This window comes from Mustela nigripes, chromosome 1 (genome assembly GCF_022355385.1).
Source record: "Mustela nigripes isolate SB6536 chromosome 1, MUSNIG.SB6536, whole genome shotgun sequence".
NCBI lineage: Eukaryota > Metazoa > Chordata > Mammalia > Carnivora > Mustelidae > Mustela > Mustela nigripes.
The window spans coordinates 264495980-264522219 of record NC_081557.1 but is presented as its reverse complement, the minus strand read 5'-3'; the positions used below and the strand labels follow the sequence as shown (position 1 = coordinate 264522219).

Genomic DNA, 26240 nt, shown 5'->3' with positions numbered 1-26240 from the left:
AAAACAAAACTATTCGTTTGAGAAGATCTATGCATCTTATGGTTTGTTTTTTTTTTAAGATTTTATTTATTTGACAGAGAAAGATCACAAGTACACGGAGAGGCAGGCAGAGAGAGAGAGAGAGAGAGGGAAGCAGGCTCCCTGCTGAGCAGAGAGCCCCATGCGGGACTCGATCCCAGGACCCTGAGATCATGACCTGAGCCGAAGGCAGCGGCTTAACCCACTGAGCCACCCAGGCGCCCGCACCTTATGTTTTTTGAACTTTATTTACAACAGCCAGGATAGGGAACCACCTAAGCATCCATCAGTAAGTGTGTGGCCAAGGAAAACGTGGCATATACCCACAGTGGAGTAGTACCCAGCTATGAAGAAAGAATGAGGTCTTGCTGTCTATGACAAGACGGATGGACCTAGAAGAGATTACGCTAAGTGAAATAAGGCAGAGAGAGAAAGACAAATGCCGTACGGTTTCACTTACATGGGGAATCTAAAAAACAGAAGGGATAAATGGGGCACGTGGGTGGCTCGGGCGGTTAAGCGTCCCACTCATGGTTTTGGCTCAGGTCATGATCCCAGCTCGTGGGATCGGGTTCCAAGTCGGGCTCCACCGGGTTCCATCTCACTCTCTGCTTGAGATTCTCTCTGCCTTTCCCTCTGCCCCTCCCTCTGCTCTAAGTGAATTTAAAAATCTAAAAAAAAAAGCAAATGAATTTACAAAGTAACAAAAACCAACCAGACTCTTAAATACAAAGAACAAACTGGTGGTTGGGGGACTGGGGCGATTATTCCTTATAAATAAAGGAAGACAGGGGCGGGTCAGGCTTGTACCAGCGGTAAAATAAATCAGTCATGGAGACGGAATACAGTCAGTGATACTGCAGTCACGCTGCTGGTGGCCACACTTCTCCTGGGGAGCGCTGAGCACTGTACAGAACTCACCGCTAAGTCGTACATCTGCAATCCATAGAATATCGGATGTCAATTATACGTCAATGAAAAAATAAATGCAGTGAGAGCACAGTGAGACGCCCAAGCAAAACGAGGAAACCTCAGGCCAGAAGAAATGGAAGCAAATGGGGAGCGGGAGATGCGGGGGTGAAGCTTAGTCTGCGGGTCAGAAGGCCTGGATGACATCTGCCACCACTCGGAGCCCCGCAAGGCGGGGAGGCGACAGCGACCCAGCTCTGCCAGGCCTTGCAGAAGCCCGGCCGGACCGCCCAGCAACCCGGCCTCCTGGTGGGCTCGCAGGAGAGGAAACGGTCTTTTCCAAGGAACCGCAGCCCTAACCTGTGCCGACACACCTCACAGCGTCTCCTCACCTGAAATCCCCACCGAGGTGTCGTGCGGGCCAGGACGGACAAGGCTATCAGAGGCGGCGAATCTGCCCCCCCCCCCCCCCCCCCCGCCATCACCACTCCGCCGCCAACGTACTCAACCCTGCCAGCCCGCCCCACCACCCGGTCCTGAGCCGGACGGGGCCTTTCTGGGCCGCTAACTCCACACGGACTTTGATACTCTCCCCTTCACGCCGTGCCCCCCTTCATCTCCGCCCACTGGTGACGTGGGGAGACACACAGGACGGCTTCGGGAAGTTACTCCCTCTCGTCCTCAGGAGTGGCTGCCACTGAGCCACCGAGGGCAGAAGAGCCCTGGGGAGGGAGACCCCGCGGGCAGCCCCAGCGCGGAACGCTGCAGTGAGCGGCCCGGGCCGGGCTCCGTCCTCCGGGAGGGGGCGGCCCAGAGCCGGGGCTCACGCCCCCCACAGTGCCCTGGGCAGGTGGTTTACACTCTCGGTGCCTTAACGTGCCGACCCGTAAAACGGAGGATAATGACACCGACGACGTGCGTCAGCTGAGGTCATGCCAGTGACGCGCGGATCACAGTGCCCGGCTATTACGCTGCTAACGCGTCCCCACCAGGTCCCTCTGTCACCGGTATCTTTTTTTTTTTTTTTTAAGATTATTTATTTGAGAGCTCAAGTGAGCAAGCGTGCGTGTGTGTGTGTGTGTGTGTGTGTGTGCTCACACACACGCCCCTGCAGGGGGAAGGACAGACGGCGAGACCCTGAAGCGGACTTCCCACTGAGCACGGAGCCCACCGCGGAGCTCAGAGCTCAATCCCACAACCCGGAGATCATGACCTGAGCCGGAACCAAGGATCGGCATCGAACTAACTGAGCCACCAGGCGCCCTACTCCAGTAAGCATTTCCGTGACGCGCCAACACGCCACTCCAGCCACTGGGAGCGGGCGGCGGGGCGCGTTCACACCCGAACGGCCGGCGGCGGCGGGGCGCGTTCACACCCGAACGGCCGGCGGCGGCGGGGCGCGTTCATACCTGAACGGCTTGCTGTCGGGGTCCGTGTCCTTGAAGCCCATCTCCTCGAGCTTGCAGCGCCGATACAGCTCGTAATGGCGGGTGTGAGTCTGCTCCCGCAGGTCCTCCATGTTCACGCGGATCAGCATCTCCCGCAGCTTCACGAAGTCACAGTGGTTTTCGTTCTCAACTGCAAGACACGGCAAGGTGGGGGTGGCTGTGAGCAGTGACGTCCCTGAAAATCCGAAGTGACGCTCTCCAGAGGTTTACCACCTTGGCTCCTGAAACCCCTGGTCTCAAGGCCAGCTGCAGACCCCCTGCGGGGTTCGCCTCACACCTGCGAGGACACGCGGCTAACGGCGCGGGCCGCAATACCGATGACCACGGTGAGCCCCGGGGCCTGGCCCGGGGGACGGACCTTACAGATGCGGTCTTTACCCTTCAGGATAATCCTGCCCAGCAGGCGTCGTGACTCTCGTCTTGCAGATGCAGAAGCAAGGCTGAGCTAGGCACGCTGACCTGAGAGGTAGCAGGTCTACATTCAAACACCCCAACATCTGGCTGCAAAGCCAGGTCATTTCCACCCCTCCGTGGCCCCGGGAGGCATCCAAGGCAGTTTTTACATACCACTTCGTTAATTTTTATCAACACTACGAAAAGTTTTATTGTAGAGAAAACGGGTAAGACTCATAAAAATTGTCATTTTCCTAGGGATCCCAAAGGTGTAATCTTGTCTCACTCCTCAGATTTATGGCCTTTATTCAGAACAACAGAAAAGGAGTACCGACAGGGCTTAAACCATTGAGGAACCTTCCGCAGTGATTGCACTTGACCTCTAGCACTGGGCATCTTCCTCCAAAAGGCACGAGGGCAGCGAACACAGTCCTTGCCCAACAAAGCGACCTATGGGAAGCTCCCTTAGGTCAGAGACTGTGGGCATGTCCCGCAGTGCCAAGCACAGGTCAGACAGCCTCAAAGTTCTCCGATATGCAGTCAGGTAACGCTTCACTGGGAGACAAGTTTTCCAGAGATAATAGAGAAACAAGTACCCTCTCGTTGACAAGAAGCGTTTAGTCGTTTTCTTACACTTGGCTATGATGATGCAGCCACACAAGCCCACACTCTCGCGGGGCTGCCTCAGGGGCGCGAGGTACCTTCTCCCCACGGGCCACCCACGGGGCCACCATGTCTTGCTTCCTCGCTTGACAACTGCCTCCTGCACAGCCCTGCCGCCCCCTCCCGCCCTCCTGCAGCCGAGCACCCCCCAAACACGGCAGGGAGGGGAAGATGGGGACAGTCGCCGCAGGGCTGAAACGGGAAGACGCCCCTCCCCGTAACATGCACCTACCCTGCACCACACCCCAGGGGTACTGCCTGGCCTTGGCCATCTTGTTGCCGATCTTCACCTCTTCCGTGCTGCCGACCACTGCGAACGGGAGATGGACCTGGGAAGGGACACAAGCCCGGAGATGAGTCACCTTCTCCAGCACCGGCCCCTGCCGCAGGCCTCACCCGTCCCCTGCCGCAGGGCCCGGGGCGGGGGGGGGGGGGGTGGGGGGGCTCTGCAGGTTGGTGGCCTGGGCTGCGCGTCCCCATCCTTTCTACCACGGGATCCGGGATCGGGAACAGGTGACAGGAGCCAGCTTCGAGGGCAGCGGGAGGAGTCTCTGCCCCACACAGGAAGCTGCGGACACGGACCGCACCAGACCACAGCCGTGAACACTGTGGCCCCTGGGCATCCGAAATGGGGCTTGGGGGGTTAAGACACAAGTTTTATTTGACTTTTTATTAATTTACATTTAATTTAAAATGGAAGATAAAATTTTTTCCATTAAATAAAATTCTATTGTTTGGGGACGGCACTTCTTGTCTTTTTTTTGCTTCAAACTCAAATCTTCTAAAAAAAGAACCTGTCTGCTTGATGTGGATGCAAACACAGATGAAAATTATCTTTTTGGGACTTATTTCATATTGAAAAACTTTGGAGTACGTTAGGAACAACTTGAGTATTCATCCAAATTGGAATGTGCTGTAATTATAAAATATACATTGGATGTCAAAGACTTACTGTGAAAGTATCTCATTAATTTTTATATTGATTATAAGTTGAAATGATAATATTTTGAATATAGTCAGTTAAGCTTTTAAATTAATTCCACCTTTCCTTTTACTTTCTTTTTTATAATGCCACTTCTGCCACATTATTTTTTTAAAAGATTTTATTTATTTGACAGACAGAGATCACAGGTAGGCAGAGAGACAAGCAGAGAGAGAGGAGGAAGCAGGCTCCCTGCTGAGCAGAGAGCCCGACACGGGGCTCTATCCCAGGACCCCGGGATCATGACCTGAGCCGAAGGCAGAGGCTTTAACCCACTGAGCCACCCAGGCACCCCTCTGCCACATTTCTAAAAAAGATTTTATTTATTTTGAGAGAGAGAGAGAGAGACGGCACATGAGCAGAGGGGGAAGGAGAGGAAGGGGACAGAATTCCAAGCAGACTCTACACTGAGCACAGAGCTGGACATGGGGCTCGATCTCATGACCCTGAGATCGTGACCTGAGCGGAATCCAAGAATCCAATGCTAAACAGACTGAGCCAGCCAGGCACCCCACCCCCCTTTTACCTTTTTAAATGTGATGACTGGAAAGTGTTAAATTACTTGTGTGACTCGTATTTCTACTGAACAGCACGGCTTTAGATGGCCACTGCACAAATTTCACGTCAGAAATACGTTTTAGCCCAAATTACTGGCCTAAGGCTTGCAGCCCAGACTCCTCTCAAGCAGAGGTGGCGTTCAAGACACCAGACTGCCCCCCGTTGACTCATGCAGTGGCTCTGCCTCTCCCGGGCGCTGGGGCAGGATGAGGGGTAGTCAGTAAACCCACCTCTTCCCTACGAGCATGCCAGAGCTCGAACATCTGACACGGCTGTCCTGAGACCGATTATCGCGAGCTCCTTGAGCCGCTGCCCGTCTACTGCAGACAAGCTGAGAAAGACAAGCACATTTCCAAGCCCAACCCTCTCCCATAGAGGGCACAACCCTGAGCCCGGCTGCCCAAGTGGGATTTCACTGATGCTCAAGATACTTCTACTTTCTGGTTCATCCCACGCTCTGTAGGGAGGAAGCACATCCTCTTTCTCAGACTGAGTCTGGAACTGTGACGTGCTCCCTGGAGCTGCGGAGCAACAGGGCCCTTCTGACCGACATTTTGGGGTATCGACCCAAGAAAACTGCTTTCTCCGCTCACCCTGAGCGACAAAAGCAACCGCCAAAGAAATGTGTTTCTTACCCATCTTGTGAGATTTCATCACCCCAAATTGTTTGCACCTCTTTTAAAAGTCCTTACGTTGAATTACTAATTGATAAGCAGCAGCTTCCTACACCTAACCGGAGACTGCCACGTTTGCAAAGGAGAATCTAAGTTTGCAAAGGAGAATCTCGAACCCATGACCTCGAGATCCGGAGCGGTATGGTCTACGGACTGTACCAGCAGGGCACACTGCAATGGGGAGCCTAAAAAGACAGTTTCTTGTGGAACAACAAGGTTCATCTGGGACCGTCATCTCCATTAGTTGGAGAGCCAAGATCCAAGGCTATTTTCTTTCTGAGAATTTAACGCAAATCCAGGGGCACGACCATCCAAAATGATTTAAAAGGATGGGGAGGGGGACAGAGAACATGAGAGGACACTCGCTCCTGACTCCTGCACTGACCTCCCAGGCCGCCGCCCCGCAGCAGAGGGGCTCGGGGCGAACGCGGCGCGAACTTCCCACGACGATGGGTAACGCCAGCTCGTGGTTCAGCGGCCGCAGGGCCCGAGACAGCCCGGGCTGGAGCCTCCTCCCCACACGAGGCAGCGGGAACAGCTCCCAGCCGCCGGACTAGCAGCTGCCGCGCGGCAAATGCTCCACGGATGTCAAGAACACCGGAGGCGGCGATCATTCCGCAGCTCTAGGTGCCCACGACCGCAGGGCTCGGGGCACGGAGACACCGACACGCTGCCCGCTTCCGTCCTGCTCAGGGGCGGCTCTGCCGCAGCTCTGCCAAGGGCACGGACACGGACTCTGGTCCACCGGGACGGGAAGGGGCTCCTGCGCCCTGTGCTTGCTACAAGGCGGTCCCGATGGCCAACCCCTCACTGCCCTTCCCCGGCTCGCTTCAGCTCCGTCTTCCCAATAGGGACAGTCACGCTCCCTTAGGACGGCCTTCCTTTCACAGCCCCTCAGGCCATCTCCCCAGGAAGCATCTCCAGTTTCCAGGAGTTCCAGAGCCTTTACTATCCTGACCCCAGGAGCATGGCCACCGCCGTGGGTCTTACAACTCAGAGGGCGACCAGACTGGAGCAGAGTGGGGCCGGGCTCCCTTCGCTTTCCTGAGCTCCGACATTTGAAATCCACACAGCAGCCCGGAGAGGGCAGGAGCTGCACTGGCTTCCAAAGTCCTGGTCACCTCGGCAGTAACTTAAGGAAGAAATTCCTCCCTGAACGGTAACAGCAGTATCCAGAAGAGTCTGTGAGCTGAACTGATGAAAAAAGAGGGAGGTCTGTGGACTAACCCTGTTTTCCTAAATTATGACGGCAGACAACACAGATGCGAGGCCAGGGCTGAAGTCTCAGGGCTGCTCCTAGCTTTGCCCAAGTCATCTACCTCTCCAGGTGGACGGCGGGAAGGTCTAGCACGGGCAAATGTAAGAGATAAGCAAGCAGAGTGTGGGTGCCTAGGGCTGGGATGCCTAGAGGGCTGCTGGCTAAAAGGTACACAATTTCTTCTTTGGGGTGATGAAAATGTTCTAAACTGATGGTGGCGATGGTTGTACCACTCTGAAAATACTAAAAGCCACTGAATTGCATGCTTTAAATGGGTAAATTGTACAGTATATCAATTACATCTCATTATAAGGCTGTTAATTTTTTTAAAAAGTGTCTTTAGTGCATTTAATGACATTAGACACTTTTCATGACCAGATCTAAGGAAGTAGAACATAATTCAACCTACCACCATGTGAAGATCTAGACTGACTTCTGCTGCCACTAGCGTACTTTTGGATCATTTTTAAACATGTATCCAGGGAAAGGCAACTTACTTAATAGCTTCTAATTACATTTTACTGATTCTAACCTACAATTTTAAGAATTCCAAAAACCATCACTGGGCATTTACTATGTGCAAGAACACGACTCCTACAGAAGTTACGCAGTCCTAAAAGAAAAAATAAATGTGTAGTAACCGTGGCCGCGAGATGAGCCACGGCTGTGGGCTCCAGAAGAGGCAGCGGGAGAGACTCGGCTCTCCGCGGGCAGCACGGAGGCTCACCACGAGACACCGTGTCGCAGACACACCTGAGACCTGCTGAAGCTTTCTCCAGTCGTTTCTCTCCCGAGCACCCTGCCTGTGAGGTGAAGAACTCACACCTCAACCGCCAGCTCAGCCGCGGGCAGGAAAGGTAGGAGAATCAGGGAGGAAAGGCAGGAACCCGTCGCGGAACCGGAATGAGGCGGGTGGACGAGGTTCTGCCAGCAATGCCAGAAACGAGCAGAGATCTGTGTGCTCTAAGCTGCTGTGCATGAGGTGGCGGTGGGCGGGCAGGCCCTTCCCGTGGGATCCGCGGTAGGACCCCACCTGCCCGAGTGGGAAGGAAAGTGGAGCTCGGCTTGCCTCGCTTCCCCCGCTGACGGACGGGGACCTGGGGAGCAGGTGGCTAAGGGCCCTGCCAGAGTGCCAGGCTGGGCCACATGGACGCATGAGATTCCCGGCCCCGGGTTCTAGTCACCCTACGGCACTGCCACCAAGAAAAGCTTCCGGGACATTACGGGGAGCCGTTCCGCAGCCGAGGACTTACGCTCATGGTCGCGTTGATCTCTGCCACCGTCTCCTCATCCGTGGGGAACTGGTATATCTGGACCCCGTTGCTGACGAGCTCACTCATGATCTTACTCTTGAATTTGTGCAGCTCGTTCTTGGCGATGGTGTCGGCTTTTGCAATGATCGGAATAATGTTCACCTGAGAAACAAACACACCCGCTTTGCCACGACTCCCATGGAAGAAAAATACGACAAATGAATGAAACATAATAAACAACAAAAACTGTAAAGCTTCACTTAAAAAAAACAGAGCCGAGGCGGAGAATCAGACTTTCTGCCCAGATGCAACATGACAACGATATGGGATAGTCTCGGAGCTCCGTCTGGGGGGGCACTCGGAGCTCCGTCTGGGAGCACTCGTACTTCCTCCCATCCGGCACTGAGGGCGTACTTGGAATTTCCTCTTCTGTGCTACCTCGTGGGTTTTTTTTTTTCCTTTTTTTACGGAGTAGAGGAAGTGTTACTCTATGACAAATAGCGGTAACAAAGAAGCCTGTTCTTTGACTAACCAACCACTCCTTTTAGCCCTCTCCCAGCTACTTCCGGAGCTGGATTTTTTCATGCCCCTACAGTGGGACAGCCGAGCCTGTGTTAGAACAGCGGAGCAGCCCCCTCTCCCAGAGTAGCTCCTCTCTTTTCTTCTAATGACTGCTAGAGGTGAAGAACCAACATGTTCACCAACAAAACCAGTTTCAACTACTTTTAAAATTTTCAAAATCACACCAACGAATTCTTTTGAAACACCGGCTTCTAGCACGTTACTTCTTCATGCCAGAACGAGACCTAGCGCCAAAGACAAGGCTCACTTTCCAAATAGGGGCTCCACAGACCAGGAACAAGGCAGAGTTTGCCAACCGTGGCAGGAAGCCCAGCGCTGAGAGCCAGGGACGTCCTCAAGCACAAACCCCGAACCCCAACGTCGGTCATTCTTCCAACCTTCCCCAGCACTGTCCACAAGGCACATTTTTTTACATTCCATTTTTAGGAGTAACTGTCTTCCACTCCGTGGTAGGTACGGAGCTTTCAGTGAGACGCTACTGACATCCAGGACCTGGGGTCATGCTCCCCGCCCAACTTGGGAGGAAGGGGGTCAGACTCGGTGAGAAAGTCTTCCCAGCAAGAGAATGAGGGGGTCTTTCCCAAGGGTTTCTTGGTCACATCTGCCTTCCTTTGCTTCTTCCTTTATTCCAAGAGCCAAATGAGAATCCCTGATGCACCCCATGAGAAGACGTGTGGAGAGAAAAACCTCCTCTTCCCCAATTCCCCACCCACTCCGACCCTCCCGCTTGGGCTCACCCAGCAAGTCCCAGACTGCGGGAGACACTAGTGGCGGGGAAACGTGTGGGTCGGACGCCAGGACTGCCCTGTTGTTCTCCCCGGCCGCCTCTGCACGTGCTTAGCACTCAGGGACCATCACACACACAGAATGGCCGAGTTTCACAGTTTCTTGATCAGAGTAGGTAGATGAATCCAGCAATCTAGATTTAAAATCGTCCTCAGTGGCGGGGCTTAAAAATCTTTTCTGAAATTATCACAGACTTGTGATTTATATAGTTAAGAGCCTGAACTTTTCACTCTGCTTCTATCAACAAACCTTTTTGCAAATACCATTTGCAGATGCTGTCCGGCAGGCCTGGCTCCACAGCAACAGCGGTCTCGGAAAGCGTCTAACCTGCTTTCTGGGTACTTTGTTCATTGGTTTCCAGCTGGGTTTGCTTTGCCTTATTTTCTCTCCCTTTTTAACTCAACCCTACTAAGCAGGACCCTGTTGCTAATATCCTCCTGGCTGTGGGCTTGGTCCACAGCCCTCGGACCAGCCTCCTTCTCTGCCCATCGCCCAGCCCTGCCGCCAGGACAGGACAGCACAGGGAGCCTGCCTCACGGCCCAGATCCCTGCACCGTCCGTGGCTAACTGCAGCTGAAAGAAACGCGATGGAGAAGGGCTTCTCTCTGTTCTCAGGAGAACACGCCGGCTGCAGTGGTCCCTCATGCCACCAGACTGTCTCAGCAAAGCCGTGTATCTGCTCGTGCTGGAGGCCGAGGAGCCTGGCTCTGCGTCAGCCTCGGCCGGCGCTCTGCCATCGAGTTCAGACAGAGGCCCTGGGGACAGGCTGGTCTCCTGAGTGCTCTCCATCATGTTCCTCTGGAGAGAAAGCATCTTTCCAACAGTGTTTGTTTAGACAAAAAATAATACCCAACAAAACCCTCTGGAGCTGGTAAGACTCTCCATGGAACTCAAAAAGGAGGTTAGAAGAGAAAGACCATGACTTCTTTCTGTGGTCATTCCCACGGTCATGTGGTTCTTTGGTCTCAGAACGTCCTGTCCTCCATTTACTTCAAAATGAAAAATCAAAGTAATTGTAAAACAGACCATTAACTTATCAAACTTGTCAGTACATTTCCTTCAAAATGTTGTAAAAGGGAGAGGTTATTAATGTGGAAAGCTCAGGTGACAAACGGAAACTACTTTTTAAAAACACATGGCAGGGGCGCCTGGGTGGCTCAGTGGGTTAAGCCTCTGCCTTTGGTTCAGGTCATGATCTCAGGGTTCTGGGATGGAGCCTCACATCAGGCTCTCTGCTCTGTGCGGAGTCTGCTTCTCCCTCTCTCTCTGCTGCTGCTCTGCCTGCTGTGTGCTCTGTCAAATAAATAATTAAAATCTTTAAAAAATAAGTAAAAAATAAAAACACAAGGGTGCAATTCAGTTTTAAATTGAAGGAGCTGGACTGTCCTTATCACCTAAGTTTTTTTAAAAAAATTAACACCTTTCCCCCCCCACTCAAAACTTCCTAATTATTAAAGCCAAACTTTTAAAGGTCTTTAAAAAAGAAATTTAGAAAGGGGCGCCTGGGTGGCTCCGTGGATTAGGCATCGGCCTTTGGTCCAGGTCATGATCCCAAGGACCAAGTCCTGCATAGGGCTCCCTGCTCGGCGGGGAGACTGCTTCTCCCTCTCCCTCTGCACCCCCTGTGCGGTGCTCACTTTCTAATAAATAAAAATCTTTAAAAAAAGAAAAAAAGAAATTTAGAGCTTTTAAGAAAATAAATTGTGACTTCATATTTCAATCTCCCTAAATTTAACCCTTCCTATGACCTGTTAGGTGCTTCCACTATGTAACTCCCCAGCCCTCCTCAGAGCACCCACTGGAGCTAATTTAAGAACTAAATATACCTGGTAAAGAACACCATGGGTTTTATTTGTTTTGTTTTGAAGTTTTTGGAGGTTTTGAAGCCTTTTTCTCACATCGCTAAACCCTACTGTTCTGTAAACCAGAAAAGACCATCACGGGGTTGGAGGAAGTGGGGAGGGCGGACAGGCGGGAGCGCGGAGGATGCAGAGGAGTTTCGGGGCAGGAAAGGGCTCCGTGCGCTCTAACGAGGTACAGCTCTTTCTGGAGGAGTCCGGCCCCAGCCGGCAGCGGGGAGCCCCGGAGCCCACAGCTCTTCGCGGGCTGAGCGCCCACGTGGTAACAAGGTGCGGGTCGGCGGGCGGGCGTGTGGGTGCGCGGCAGGGGTCGGGGGCATCTCTGGACCTTCCTCCAACCCCGCAGGGAACCTCAACTGCTGCGGGAAACGGACCCGCAATCAAACTGCACCGAATGACATGCAAAGGGGAACCGAGACCAGGGCCTCCCGGCAGAGGGGATGTGACCGGGACCGGATGCGGACCGGGACGGGGATGGGGGATGTGACCCGGACCCGATGCGAACCGCGAGCGGCCGGCGGCCGGGGCGTACCTTGCTGTCCAGCTTCTTCATGGTGACCAGGTCCAGGGACTTCAGGGAGTGGCCGGTGGGGGCGATGAAGTAGAGGCAGGCGTGGACCCTGGAGTCGTGGTAGCTGAAGAGCGAGCGCCGGATCTTGAGCTCCTCCTGCAGGTACGCCTCGAACTGCGCGTCGATGTACTCCACGATGGGCCGGTAGCTGCGCGGCGGGAGCGGCCTCGGCTCAGCTCGGCCGTCGGGTCTCCCGCCCCCGCGGCTCGGCGCGACCCCCCGCAGCCCCCCGCTGACGCCCACGCCCCGCGCGTCCCTGGGCGCCCCAGGCCGCCCACCCCGGCCGGCTCCCCGCTCCGCTCTCGGCTCCGCTCTCCGACCTTCCCGGCGCGCCCTGGCCCGACGCTCGCAGCCCTCGCCCGCCTGCGCCCCCGGCCCGCCGCCCCCAGACCCCGACCCCGACCCCAACACTTCTCCGGCGCTCTCCCCCCTGGCGCTCTCCCGGCTCGTCCGTCTGTCCTTCCGAGCAGAGACGACGACCGCGCGACCATCACCCCCCACGGAAGACGCCGCTGAGAGCGCGCGACCTGCCCTCCCGCGGGGCCGAAACGCGGTCTCCAAGTCTGACTCAGTGAAGGGCTCGGACCGTCGCGCCACGGACCGACCCGTGCGGACACGGAGAGGGGCTCGGGGTTCTTGTACTTCACGCGGCGGCATCACCATCGCCGTGGCAGCTCGGCCGCCGTCCGCCCCACTCCCCCGGGCGGGAGGGCCCCTCCCCGCTCTCACCGAGCCCCAGCCTCCTCCCCGGGTTCCGTCTACACACTGATGGGCCCCGGGTCAGGAGCCTCAGGATCACTTCCAGCTCCCACGTCATGCTCCGAAGGTCAACTCTGAACTCTTGCTTCTCACCAAGTCACAATTCAAATCTGTTTTGAATGACTACGTATGATCCTATTAACTGACCACCATCATGGATGGCACATTGGGAACACGCGTTCCATATACCAGATTCCTCCAGGGGCTCAGCAGTACCTTCAGTGGGTCACTGGAAAAGCTGTAAACTTTCAGGTCCGCAGGGGACCCCTCAGAAGTCAGCATTAGCCGCAAGGAGATGGGTCTCCTGGGAACACAATGGGTTCATTCTCCCCAAACTTACCACCTTGCTGAAAAATAAAAACCCAGGCGCCTGGGTAGCTCAGTTGATTAAGCCACTGCCTTTCACTCAGGTCCTGATCCCGGGGTCCCAGGATCAAGTCCCACATCGGGATCCCAGCTCTGTGGGGAGTCTGCTTCTCCCTCTGACCGTCTTCCCTCTCATGCTCTCTCTCACTCTCTCTCTCAAATAAATAAAAATAAAATCTTAAAAAAGAAAAAAAAGAAAGAAAGAAAGACCTTTCAACACTCCAGTCTCCTGACTCATATACTAAATTGAAGTCCGTGAAAGGGAACTAGAAATCTTGGATAATGCGGACGACAGCAGACACCGGAGAGAATGAGCAAACGAACAAAACAAAGCACGTTTACAACCAAACACTGGAAGCACTCAGAAAAAGAAGTTTTTTTGATATTTTTCCTCAGTGATTCATCACAGTCCACTGATTCAATGTGAGCAGACAAAACCTCTAGTGGTTTAAAGAAAAAACAGAATATGCCTCTGTAATGATAAGGTTCTAAATATAACCACAGAAATCCCAATAAAATCTAATAGAAAGAATGAGCAAGTAGAAGTTCCTTCTCTGTTTTCCACGTTAAAACACTGGCAGGTATAAAATAATAATATTAATCATGTGAATTATCATAGGATAGTGGTTAGAAGCATGGATTCAAGCCAAACCAGTCCCAACTCCACAACCGAGTATGTATGTGACTTAGAGCAAGTTACTAAACCCCTCCGTGTCTCGATTTCCTCAAAGGTAAATCAAGGGCAAAGAAGCATCTGTTACCAGAGAGCTACTGTTACAAATAAGCTGGTGTGTGTAAAGCACTAGCACAGAAGAGTAAGATGTAACTATTTCACAGTAATATAATAAAAAACAGTAACGAATAAGAGAAAAGCCAGCCTGACTTTTCAGAAAGAGAAGGGGGAAAAGGAACCCTACCCGCACCCAGCACCCGGGGAACCATTCTGCCGCTGGGCGGTGCCCTGCAGGGAAGTGCACCAGCCACTCCGCCGAGGTCCACCTGTGCCCGTACAAGGCCTGATGCTTCCGTCTCCGGACACTGAGTCATGCGTTTGGGGAACAGGGATCTTTCCCCAACGCCCTCTTAGGAAAGGAAAGGAAAAGCAGCTCGAAAGCCATTGCTCCTTCCTGCCTCGCGGGTTCCTGATTTTGAGCTTCTCAGCACCTCCCCCCAGCAGCGCTCCCAGTATGTTTCTGCTTTCTATTAATTTCCCTCTTGCCGCTGGTGTTGATTCTGATCCTCCAAGACTATGGGAGGCATAACATCTCCCCTTTTCCAGTGAGGGACGCTCTCTGCCCTGGAGTCTATAGAGCCCAAGAAACCTTCTGTTCTCTTACATCCTGGGCTTCCTTCTGCCGTGCCCTCCGGGGAGTTCCGGCTAATCTTCCAGTCTCCTCCTCTTCCCTTTACATGAGCTCCCTGAAAAATCCCATTGATTCCTGGGTTTTACTCACCATCTAAGTGCTGAGAATTCGTAAACCTCTGCTAGTAGCCCAGATCTCTCACTTGAGGGTCAGCCCATCCATCCAGCTGCTGAAGAGGTACCTCCATCGGCTCTTCTAACTAAACGTGTCCAAGAAGGGACTCCTCCCCTTGGCCCCAAACCCACACTTCCCTGGATTCCTTCACTTGGTGAAGGGCGTCCACACAGAGAGTCAAGCAAGAAATGTCACCAACTTTAACTTCTTACCGTTACAACAAATTAAAAGAAATGTATTCCAGGAGAACTATTTATTAAAATCACTCTTCCCTGGGTTTAAGTCAGCCAGCAGCTTTACACTCCCCTTCACCATCCTTTAAACAAACGACCGGCCCCTCTCTTCCTACTCCTTTTCACTTCTGATCGACATTCACCGTCACAAAGATAAGGAAGTTTAACCCCAATTCTGCCTTTTGCTAGTTCCCATTCTTACAGAAGGGACACCGATTTATTTTCTGTTTGACCAATTTCAACTCCTCTGGATTGTAGTCCTGCCATGCAGAGGACAGTGGAGGAAGTCCTTACACTGTCACATCGTCTCCTTTTAAGGCATGGGGATAGTCCTTCTTACCCATAACTCATTTTTCCAGTTCACCTCCAGCCACAAAATTCACAATAAAATACAGAGGCTGACCCTGAAACTGAAGGGAAATAATATTTTATACAGTATTTTCTACCCACCCCAGCTACCCACTAATCATTCTTGCAGAAGAACCAACACCACAGTTCAGGGGCCGACTCCCCATTTTACATGTGGGCAGACACCTACCATCTCGTTTTTCTCTGCCTTGCTGGTAAAGTTAGTTTACCTTAGCTCTCAACTACCTCCATCAGAAAGTGTGGTAAAAACAGAAATTAGAGACCAGAGGGTCCACTTGGCTACCATTTTATAACTCTGACACGAAGATGTGGAGTCTGCGGATTTCTGTTACCCGTGCCCCTCTGGGCTGACCACCATTACAGTCAGGATACGCCACTGACACTGTATCTCCCATTTCCCAAATGTGGGGCACGTGAATTATTTCCAGCTGTGCGACAAAACTCGGTTTACCTTCTTCTCTAGACCCCTTCCCTTCTCAACTGAAGAATACAGACAGAAACACGAAGAAGGCCTTAACCACGAAGAGTTAATCCTGCTATTCAACACAACAGGAAACCTTACCAGATCTCTCTTCCTGTCTCCTTCTAGCCAGCTCTGTCCCAGGCAGACACTCATGCAGGAACGCGGACATGACTGAAGCCTACATAAACACACCGGGACATTCTCGAAGTCCCGCGAGAAGCTTTTCATGGCCGAAAAGCTTGCCTCATCCCCAAAGTAGTAAAAATAATCACAGGTTTAGAGAAACAACACATTGCTTCCCATATGGTTACATATCAATGCAAAAATGCATGCCTCACTGCCAGGTTTTTTTTTTTTTTTTTTAAAGATTTTATTTATTTGATACACAGAGAGAGAGAGGTCACAAGTAGGCAGAGAGAGGGGGAAGCAGGCTCCCTACTGAGCAGAGAGCCCGATGCGGGGCTCCATCCCAGGACCCTGAGATCATGACCTGTGCCGAAGGCAGAGGCTTAACCCACTGAGCCACCCAGGCACCCCACTTCCAGTTCTTTTATGGAAGCAGACTGTCCGAAAAAAAAAAAAAAATTTTTTTTTAAACAATAGTCATTTGGGTTTAGAGTCAACAGTGTCAACAATGCCTTCTGGGGCACAGAGTTCCAAATGCCATTTAAAGAGGTTATGCAACAGCTGTCAAGAAATTTCAGAAGAAAAAAAATATTTGGTATCTAGGTTAGGTTAGTATCACACTTCCTCTCTTCTAAATCTCCTTGGAAACTATTATTTGACCCAAATGAGTCAGTTCATTTCTTAAAGAGGCCTCCAGCTGCACACGTGAGAATGGGTATCGCAGTAGCCACTCGCTGTCCGTGCCGGCCCGTGCAAACCAGCAGGCTGAAGGCCAACCCCCACTCGGGGGGACGCAAGTCGTGCAGCCACGGAGGCTGTGACTCTAAGCGGGGAAGAGCACACGGAGTCTGAGCAGAAAGATGCTGGAAGACTGTTCTCATTCCTGCCGGAAGGTCCGGTTACTGCCTTCCGGTCAGGGGGTGCACAAGCATGACATCCTCCAACCCCGGGGAGAAACCCGTGCGGGCTGGAGAGTCGGAGACACGGCTCGCTCGGAGCACACGGTGATGGCCCCACGACAGGGAAGCCCGGCTCTCTCCCCGGCCCCAAAATGCACCTGTGCTCTTGTTGCTGTTGCCAAGGCTTCGGCTTCCTGTTTCACTTGGCGTTACAAACAGCCTTCAGGCGGGAACCTCTCCATCATTCTCTGGCACTGAGGCCATAAATTAAGAGCAGCAGCTCAGCTGCAGGGTCTGGGCTTACTGTCCCCCACCCGACACAATGTACAGACAGTTCATTTTGACCTGATGCGGGATGAAATCCTTCTCACTACATCTAACAATCACTGCTGTTATTATAGGACAATGTTTACTGAAGAACATTTAAACTGCTCTATAGATAAAATGGAGCTCAGCTAGAGAATGAATTAAATATTTCTTCCTAATTTCTGTGGTGCTCATACATATTGAGATAGTTAAAGTATCTCTAGGCAATACACATTCTAGACTAAAGTAGTTCAAGTTCCTCTTTACAAAACATATAATATACACAGTTCTGAGGAAAATTTAAAAAAGAAAGAAAAAATAAACCCTGGTACTAATAAAATTTCCAAACCCTAAGTAAACGTATCTCACTGATTTGGTGTTTTATTCCCTTAATGTCTCTGCACAAAAATGTCTCTGGAAGCCCCCTTCTAAAATCATCTTTGGAACTGGGAGAATTTTAACTTTCTCTAATTCTTCTGAAAATGAGCACCATATTTAAAATAGTCCTAAGACATCTGGTGTTAAGAATGATGAAGAGGAGGATGATCTCGAGAAGTGTGAACAGTCTCCGAGGCAGACGTATCGCTGGAGCACCAGTTTCAAGATTAATGGCTTCCCTCAGATAAAGGCATACAGCAACTCACAGAGAAGAGCCAAACTTCCTCGGCTTTATAAATTGAGTATGTGCTTTATCAAACTAAAAACCAACTGTATTATTTTATAATTATACCGTCAAGTTTACGCGAACGGGCTCCCACGTAAGACGCGCTTGCAGGTGTCAGCCCCTTTCTACGTACAGACTAGTGGAACACAATTCTTAGAAAATACTTTCTTTCTTAATCAGGTTAAACGCGTCCTTTCTTTCACAAGTATACTTTACTGGATCTATGACTTCATTAGCTTAACAAACCCCACTGGAGAGAGAGGGCGAGTTTAACCCAGGCGACCTACATTCCTCATCAGGCTGGACTGAAGCCACAGTCATTCAGACTCGACCGGGCAGCTCTGTATCCGCAGGCTGCCCACCCCTCCACAGGCCTCGAGGAAGCCCCACACACCTCACAGAAGGACGCACAGTGCCTCACACCAAGCACTCCCCTCAACGGCAAGATCTAGTCCCACCTGGAAATCAAGACTTTTTTCAACAGATCTGCCATTAAAATGCTTTCTGCACTTTGAGGTTTTAGGAGCTGGTACCACTTTGACCAAGGACTTCAAAATGCAGGACGACCCCCTTATGACCACGCCCCGTCCCAGTGTCCGTCCTCAGGCCTCTGCCGAAGAGCAGGACTATACACGGTATCACACGCCCAGGGACGCGCCCTTAAAGTGAGACAAACTGCCACGGTCCCATCGCTGTCACTGGCAGAATCCAGGCTACAACCCAGGTCTCCTAAATCCTGGGGCGTGGCTTCTCACAGAGGATTTCTCATCAACTCTCAGCTTTCACTGAAATCTGTAAGAATTTGGGGATTAAGTCAAATATCCCAGTCCGCCTCAGGGACTAAGCTCATTCCACATTCCTCTCCTCTTTAACGCCTTCTTATTTTGCAGAGTGGCAAAAAACAAGGTCTCAGGGCTAGTGTTCTAGAAGCGGTTTGGTTTCTACAAGCAGAGGCAGCCACACGAGACCTGGACGCAGGGAGCGAGAAACCCACCACTGAGGCCACACGCAGGCCACACCTGTTCTCCTTGCGAGTGACGGTAAAGGCACTCGGTTATCCGAGACTGAACTGGTGGTTCTGGAGACCGTTCCACCGTGCCACGGGTGCCAAATTATATGAGGTGACTGGTGGCAGCGGCGTCTGCCTATTGTCCTGTAGAACCACTGTGTGTTTCTCTAGACTGCTTTTCCTGCTGGGAAAGCCCCCAAATCTAGTTCCATGACCCTCCTGGAAAACGCCGTTAAGCTTTTTTTTCCCCTTAGACTAGCTGGAGCCGACTGTGCTGCCTGGTCCAGACCTCAGGGAAGAACATTCTAAGAAAATTTCTCAGAGAACAAGAATGTCTTTTCTATTAGGTAACAGAAGACCAGCCCCATAACTAGGGAACATTTAGCCTTTGAATGTACCCAGGACAGGCCCTGCTATCTCCTGGTCCATCTATATCCCCACGAAACCCCAAGATGTACCTGTCGTCTTTATTTATCTGGTCTCCAAATCCCACGGTGTCCACGATGGTCAACTTCAGCCGTACGTTGCTTTCCTGGAGCTCGTAACTTCTGGCTTTTAACCGGACACCTGGTTCGTTGTGCGTAGCTGGGTCACTTTCAAATTTGGTGTTGAATAAAGTGTCCATTAACGTGGATTTGCCAATGCCCGTCTCACCTGATGACCACAAGGGAGACAGGTCAGAATGTGTCAGTGCCTCTCAGACATCAGTTGAATTCGTCAGAAAATTCTCACTCATATTTGTAAAATTTTCATAAAAGTATCACCAGAAATTCCATTACGAAAAGATAGTTCTTTCCATGTATAAGCTATCAAAGACCTCCCTAAAAAGGCCTTAATGAATTCCAGGAACCATTTAGCATAAAAGATCTTGTACTTACAGATCGAGATGCTCTTCTTAATGCTCTCTGGATAGAGAGAAAGAACCTGTAAGCTTGCCTGTGTCAGCTTATACATTATAAAGACATAAACTGTACGTCTTCCTCTCCTAAATACTGGTGTGTAAAATTACCTTACTTTTAAAAATACTATATTATTTGTTTCTGCTACCAGGGGAAAAAGACCAATCTCATTTACATTACATGAAGTCATCAAATGATCTGACACTATCTAATGCTGCTGAACAGAATTACATTTCCAAGACAACACTCGTGACAGTGACAGCGACCCCAGCAGACCAGCTGAAGTCACCGAGGGCTTACTCTGTGACAGGCCCCAGGGCAAGGGCTTCCAGTGCATTACCACATTTAAATCCCACTACGACCCCCCACGAAACAGGCGCTCCTGTCCCGTCCATTTCACAGATGGGGCAGGTAAGGCCTGGTGAGTTTAAGGAACTTGCCTGAAGTCACACTGTTCTGTGGCAGAGCCACGGTCTCCACCTAAGTTTTGCGTGGTTCTAACACCGCCACTCAACAAACACAACGTCCCGACTTTCCTATTAGAGAGAAAACCCACGCCTCGTGTTTTCCGGTCGCAGGGACCCGTCTGCGTGACGCCTCCTTATCACTCCCATGTTCCCTTCCCTACGACTGGCGTCAAGACGGAAGAACATTTACTCGGCAGCTCTTCCAGGTTCCGGGTGAAATCTGCGATGATCAAAGTTAATGAGGCGAAAAAGCCCGCAACAAGGGCCTTGTTAATTCACATCGGGAACTCCCCTCGGCGTTTACTGAAGCCCCGACGCCTGTGAACGCGAGCGGCAGGGACCCCAGGCCGCTCCCCTAAGCAAATGCGGACCCCAAATGCTCAGCAAGCACGTCAGCCAGGCCTTCAAACAGTACCAAGCAAGACTCCTAATCCGAATTCTTATGTGGAGTTAAAAGCAGCTGGCAAGGAGGAAGAACCTATGCTTTGGTGGCGGTGGCGGTGGCGGTGGCGGCAACCGAGTGCGACGGTGGGAAAGGGAGGCAGAAACCGAGAGGCAGGACCCGTAAGAACACCTTCAGTTTTCCAATCTGGAGTATTTCCCAATTACACTTTCAGTTCACTTTAAACATGCCAACATGTTGCAACTCTTCCAACAAATCCAAACCCCATGAGGTTCCTCTTCTAAAGGGTTGCTGTGAAGACTTTTAGGACGGTGACAATTCTATGGGAAAAAGAGCTCTGGGATTTGTAGCTTTAAAAAAGCAACTGTCCCACTGTGTGACAGAAGCCACTTTTCACTTACCAATCAGAGCTTCTATAACACCCATTACTTTCTGTTTGGGGGGGAAGATTTTATTTATTTATTTGACAGACAGAGATCACAAGTAGGCAGAGAGGCAGGCAGAGAGAGAGGAGGAAGCAGGCTCCCTGCTGAGCAGAGAGCCCGATGTGGGGCTCGATCCCAGGACCCTGAGCCCATGACCTGAGCCAAGGCAGAGGCTTAACCCACTGAGCCACCAGGCGCCCCTGTGACACTCATTACTTCCCAGCGCCACGGGAAACTGAAGGAGGCTGGAGCGTTCCTGGATCTGAGCTTCTCTCCTTAGAAGCTTTATTGTGTCTTATCACTGCCTGGAATGAAACTGTCTAAGTACATCTGCCTCATTCTCTAACCTTTCCCATTAGACAGGCCCCTGATACACCTAAGCTCAAAGAATGTCCTCCTCCGCCAGGCCTCACTCAGCCAGTACTTTTTCCAGTGCCTACAATGTGCCGAGCTCCGTGCCACTCTCTGGGACCACAACAACGAATTAGCTTGACACGGTGTTCTCCCGCTGTTGCTCGGAACCTGACCTGGAATGTGACAGAACAGCAGACTCTACTTCAGCATTACGGAACCATTCTAAGTGTCTCTCATAACCACATTCCTCTCACGAGCAAGACCATACCACAGGTAACAGGACCGGGACTAGCCCCTGACCGGAGGCACCGCAGCAGCCTGGTCACTATGCTCCAAGAAAGTGCTCCACACTAGACAGTGGCCTGTCTGTCCAATCAGAACTTCTCCCATGGGGGGTCTGAATGAGAGATACACAACCCACACACAAAGCAACAGCATGGAAAAGAAAAGGCACGCAGAGGGAAGTGAGTAGGCAGAGGCCCTGAGGCAGAAAAGACTGTAGGGAAATAGAAGATGTGTTGCCGATCCACCCTCAGCAGGGAATACAGGGGGAAGAGAGCAGACAGAGACACAGTAGAGGTTAGTGCTAGTGCCTGAAATGTACTCATTAATAATATTTAAGTACATCCTCTGTGATGAGCATGGGTGCTGGGGACAAAATGATGAATAAAAACGGACAACTGACACTGACTGAGCCTCTGTAATATCCTGACTGTCATTCCAGATCTCTGCCAAGTCTGGATATGTAACTGCTGAGACTGTTTCCGGTTCTCCTTATTTTCCTGGATGTTCTTATTAAAAAGCTCAGCAAAGGGCATCTGGGTGGCTCAGATGGTCAAGCATCTGCCTTCAGCTCAGGTCATGATCTCTGCGTCCCGGGATGGACCCCCCCACCCCGCCCCAGCTCAGCGGGGAGAGTCTGTTTCTTCCTCTCCCTTTGCCAACCTCTTCCCACCCGGTCCCCCGTGCTCTCTCTCAAATGAATAAAATCTTAAAAAAAAAAAAAAAAAGCCCATCAATAAAAGATATCTAAACTAGTCTCGCTTCCTAATGGGACAGAGCCAACAGCTGGTATCTGTGATTCACCGCTTAACAAAAGAACCTTGAGCAAAACAAAGTTACTTTGTAATGGACACAGAAACAAACAGAGCTCTAGCTCTCGGACACTTAGAATCTGTAGGCAATTCAATGCTGCCGGCACCAGAGTCATTTTCTGTGTCTGCTACATTTGTAACTTTCTCAAGTGCCACAAAGTTCTCTTCCAGATTTACCCATTTTCAGAACACAGACAAAGGAACAGCAGCAGAACTATTTTAGAAAGGTCTCTGCACAAGGTTAGTGTCCCTCAGTACACAGTGACCCTGCGAACAGCAATGAAGACTTCAATTTACATGGTAAGGATCCCAGGTTACCTAGACAGGACTGAAATGCCCAATCCATTTTACTAGGTTGAGAATTCGTTAAGCCCATGTGAATCAGGAATACTGTGGTTTTTTTTTTTTTTTTTTTTTTTTTTGGTAACGCAAGGTAATTTTAATTATCATTTACATTAAGGTGGAAATTATGAACAAATGAACAATTAGCTTTCCAGGCACTACTTATAGCACAGGGCTGATCAATGGCTTGGAAAAACCACTGTTCCTCTAAATTTCAGAGTGCTCTGCTTTCCATTTCTATGCTCTGTGCTTTTAAGGGCCATAATTAGACACGGCTACTCTCGCAGCAGTGTGATTCACCAAAGGCAGTTGAGAAGGAATGACAAATTTTGGAACAAGGAATTACAGAACGAGGGGAGTTTGGAGTCCATCATTCGTCAGGCCTCTCTCTATCCTCAGAAAGTAGGGCATCTTCTAGAATTCTGAGCCACCCAAAAGAGCAAAAAGGCTTCTTCATTCTGAGTAACAGAAAGCCTAGTAAGTCTGGATTCAAACCCAACAACCACAACAATATTTTGAGAAAATAAATGACTAACACCAGCTCTGAAGCATTTCAGAACTCCCTAGTGGAGTATCTGGCTCAACACAGGCATTCATCAAAAGTTAGCTGAAGGAAAAAAATGATCATGATGATCATTTATACTGAGATTTGTCGTTTGGGTAGACTTTTTGGCGTTTGTTGTTTGTTCTGTTATAAATACATCTGCCTGAACATTCCGTTGTTACAGCAGAGATTTGCTCTTCAAGTTCTATCTGGAGCTTCTGCTTCTTTTGCTCCTGCCAAGTCTGGTGGACAGGACACCCACATCCAGTCCAACTCTAACTCTTCCATTCTATTCACAGGCTTATTTAAACCACAAGCTCTAAGCTGGACGTTAAAATAAAAAGAAGAAGAAGAAGAAAAAGAAGAATGAAGAAGAGAGGGAGAGAGTGTGTGTAAGAAAGAAAGAGAAGGAAGGAGGGAGGAAGAAATTAAGAAAAAAGAAAAAAAGACCCAGCAGGATTACATTTAATTAGAAGGTAATTGTAGATTGATCAAAAGCCAATCCATGATTCAGCATCTTTTACTGAATGCCAGTTCTGGCAACTTGTTTAATTATCCAAATAATTGTGCATGAAGGTCGGCCTGCCTCCTCTAAATATTCCAGAATCTTATTCTAGGATGAAACCGGATAATCAAAGAGCTCTGCTCCTAAGCTGTGTTGTTCTAACTCCTCATCAAATCACCTTCGATGATAGAGCTTTGTCTAGTGCCACCAGCCTGAGTGAGGGGCGTGAAAGCGCAGCGTGTGACCCTTGGCACTGTGTGGTCAACTGCACCGATCTGGGGGTTTTAGAGATCTAGACTTAACTGCAGTGACACGGAGCGCATCTCTGCTGAGAATCCCGGGGGGAGATTTTTCTAGACAAAACCGTTTCATCTGGAGCAACTGTTTTGTTTTCACTTTACACATACCATAAATCTGTCATCGTTCGACTTTTAGCTGATGTCTGACATGTAGTATGTGCTCAGTGAGTATCTTTTGGGTGAACGGATTCACTCCATGCTCTGACCACGGGCTGAGAGGCAAGTCCACCCCTGAAGGAACTGCTCCAGACTGACCTGATAGCTTTAGCTCTGACTTGTCCTGGCTTCTCTTTATTTTCTGAGGTTAATTTTATCTTTATTCATTTACTCATTCACTTCACCCTGTAAATCATTTCAAATCCTTTCCTGGAAAAGCAATATGGGATACAAATGTACACCTGAAGCTAATGTAACATGTGTCAGCCACACCCAAATAAAAAAAATTTTAATAAAATTCTTGCGAAAAAAAGATTTAAGTGTAAAATTCCACAGTTATGTTCATACTATAGTCTTGGCTATAAAGATCTTAAACTTGCATGTTTTCTACTCCTGTCATTCTCTCAAAACAACTGTGGTGGGTTTACGAGGAAGATTTCTATCTTCCAGATGTATTATTAATTGACTTTGACCCTACTGAACCGGTGGCTCTTCGAACGCAGGGATGTTACAGTGTTTTATCCGTCTGTGTATATAGTCAAAGAACTTACATACTTCTGGATCGATGTTGAAGGTTCTCACAGAGTTAATGCCATTTTGGAAAATGAGTACGGTGCATGAATTTAAAATTGTGAAGAAAGGTTGAATAATTCCGATTCCCTAGAGAATTACAGCATGGTAAGAAAAGGCTTTATGTAAAAAAAGTACAGCTTTAGGGTGATTTAGTATGTCATCAGCAGGAGAGAGGTGGGGGTCTGGCATCCAATTTAACACCAAAAGAGTTTCCTTCCCTATTAAGTGAACACTCCTCTCCTCTTCATTACACTTCTTTTCAGGATTCAGCAGGTTTGGGTTCTGATACCAGACACTGAACTCGTGGCCTCTACCACTAGCTCATGCCAGGATGAATCACGGCCCTGGTTTGTTTCCCCTCTTCGCAACCTAAAAGCTCCTGCTACAAAATAAAATTAAAATTCAAGGCTTTCTTGTTAAACACGATCAGTTTCCTTACTAGGATCGTAACTCTCTTCTTAAAATTCTCATTTCCCTCCCATATTTATCACATGAAAATAAAATAATGATGCTTTAAATAGCACACACGTGCATAGTGTGTTAAAAAAAAATACATAAGGACAGTAGAGTGACAAGGTGAAAAGTAGCATGGATATACTTAAATTAAATGACACCTACTCCTCTAAGTGGCTGTCAAATATTTTGATCAAATAGAATACTTTTCCACAGACTCTGACTTTAAAAATAGATGGACCCTTGTGAAGGAACTGAAAGGTATCATGCTGAGCTAAAGCAGCCAATCAGAGAAAGACAATCATCTCAGGACTTCCTTCCTAGGTGGAACCTAAGAAACAGCACAGGGGACCATAGGGGAAGGGAGGCAAACTGAATGGGAAGTCACGAGAGAGGGAGAACCACCACGAGAGACTCTTGTAACTACAGAAGGGTGGCTGGAGGGTGGAGGTTGGGGGGCTGGGATATTGGGGTGAGGCGCATGAGGAAGGGCGTGCGATGTGAGCGCCCTGGGCGTTATACGCAACTGACAAGTTACTGAACACTACATCTGACCCTAATGATGTACTCTATGTTGGCTACTTGAACTGAAATAATATGAACAGATAGATAGATAGACAGACAGATGGCAGTGAGAGTTCTCTGATAGATATTTTGCTGTAAATTATTTGTGGGAAAGGGATCTGATGTGTTCTGCCCTCTGTGCACAAGTATGCTTAATGTTTAATGCTGACCCCGGGACCCGGGTCTCCTGAAGGGCTCATGTGGGCTCCAACCAGGTTCCAAAGGGTCATGGAAGCGAACCTGGCCAGCTAGATACACCGGCATGGAGGAACGGCCAGGACCTACTGTAGCGTAAAAAAAAAAAAAAAAAGTGCAGAAGAATATGGACAGTGTGATCTCATTGGTGTTGGTGTAAAACCAAAGCACTGAAGTACCTGCATAACTGTGCGGAGCTGTTTATCTGCCCAGAGTGCATCTCCTCCACACCCAACCTCCTCTCCCACCACATCTTCTTCCTCACAGGGCACCTGTGGTGTTTTATGCTGAACTAACCCCATATCCCAGCCCGCGTAGGCATGTGACTCCGGCCTGGTCCG

At 50.1% G+C, this 26240-nt stretch overlaps 1 protein-coding gene across 10 annotated transcripts in view; it reads right to left on the bottom strand.

The window, feature by feature from the left end:
* Positions 1-26240, bottom strand: part of SEPTIN11 (septin 11) — an 88460-nt gene that overhangs the window by 15663 nt on the left and 46557 nt on the right. For all 10 annotated transcript variants that reach the window (XM_059385479.1, XM_059385502.1, XM_059385523.1 and 7 more), the window contains exons 3-7: positions 19085-19280; positions 11916-12102; positions 8157-8318; positions 3664-3760; positions 2337-2505 (exon numbers count right to left, since the gene is read on the bottom strand). In XM_059385479.1, the coding sequence (XP_059241462.1) occupies positions 2337-2505; positions 3664-3760; positions 8157-8318; positions 11916-12102; positions 19085-19280 (811 nt within the window). The remainder of the gene's footprint in view (positions 1-2336; positions 2506-3663; positions 3761-8156; positions 8319-11915; positions 12103-19084; positions 19281-26240) is intronic.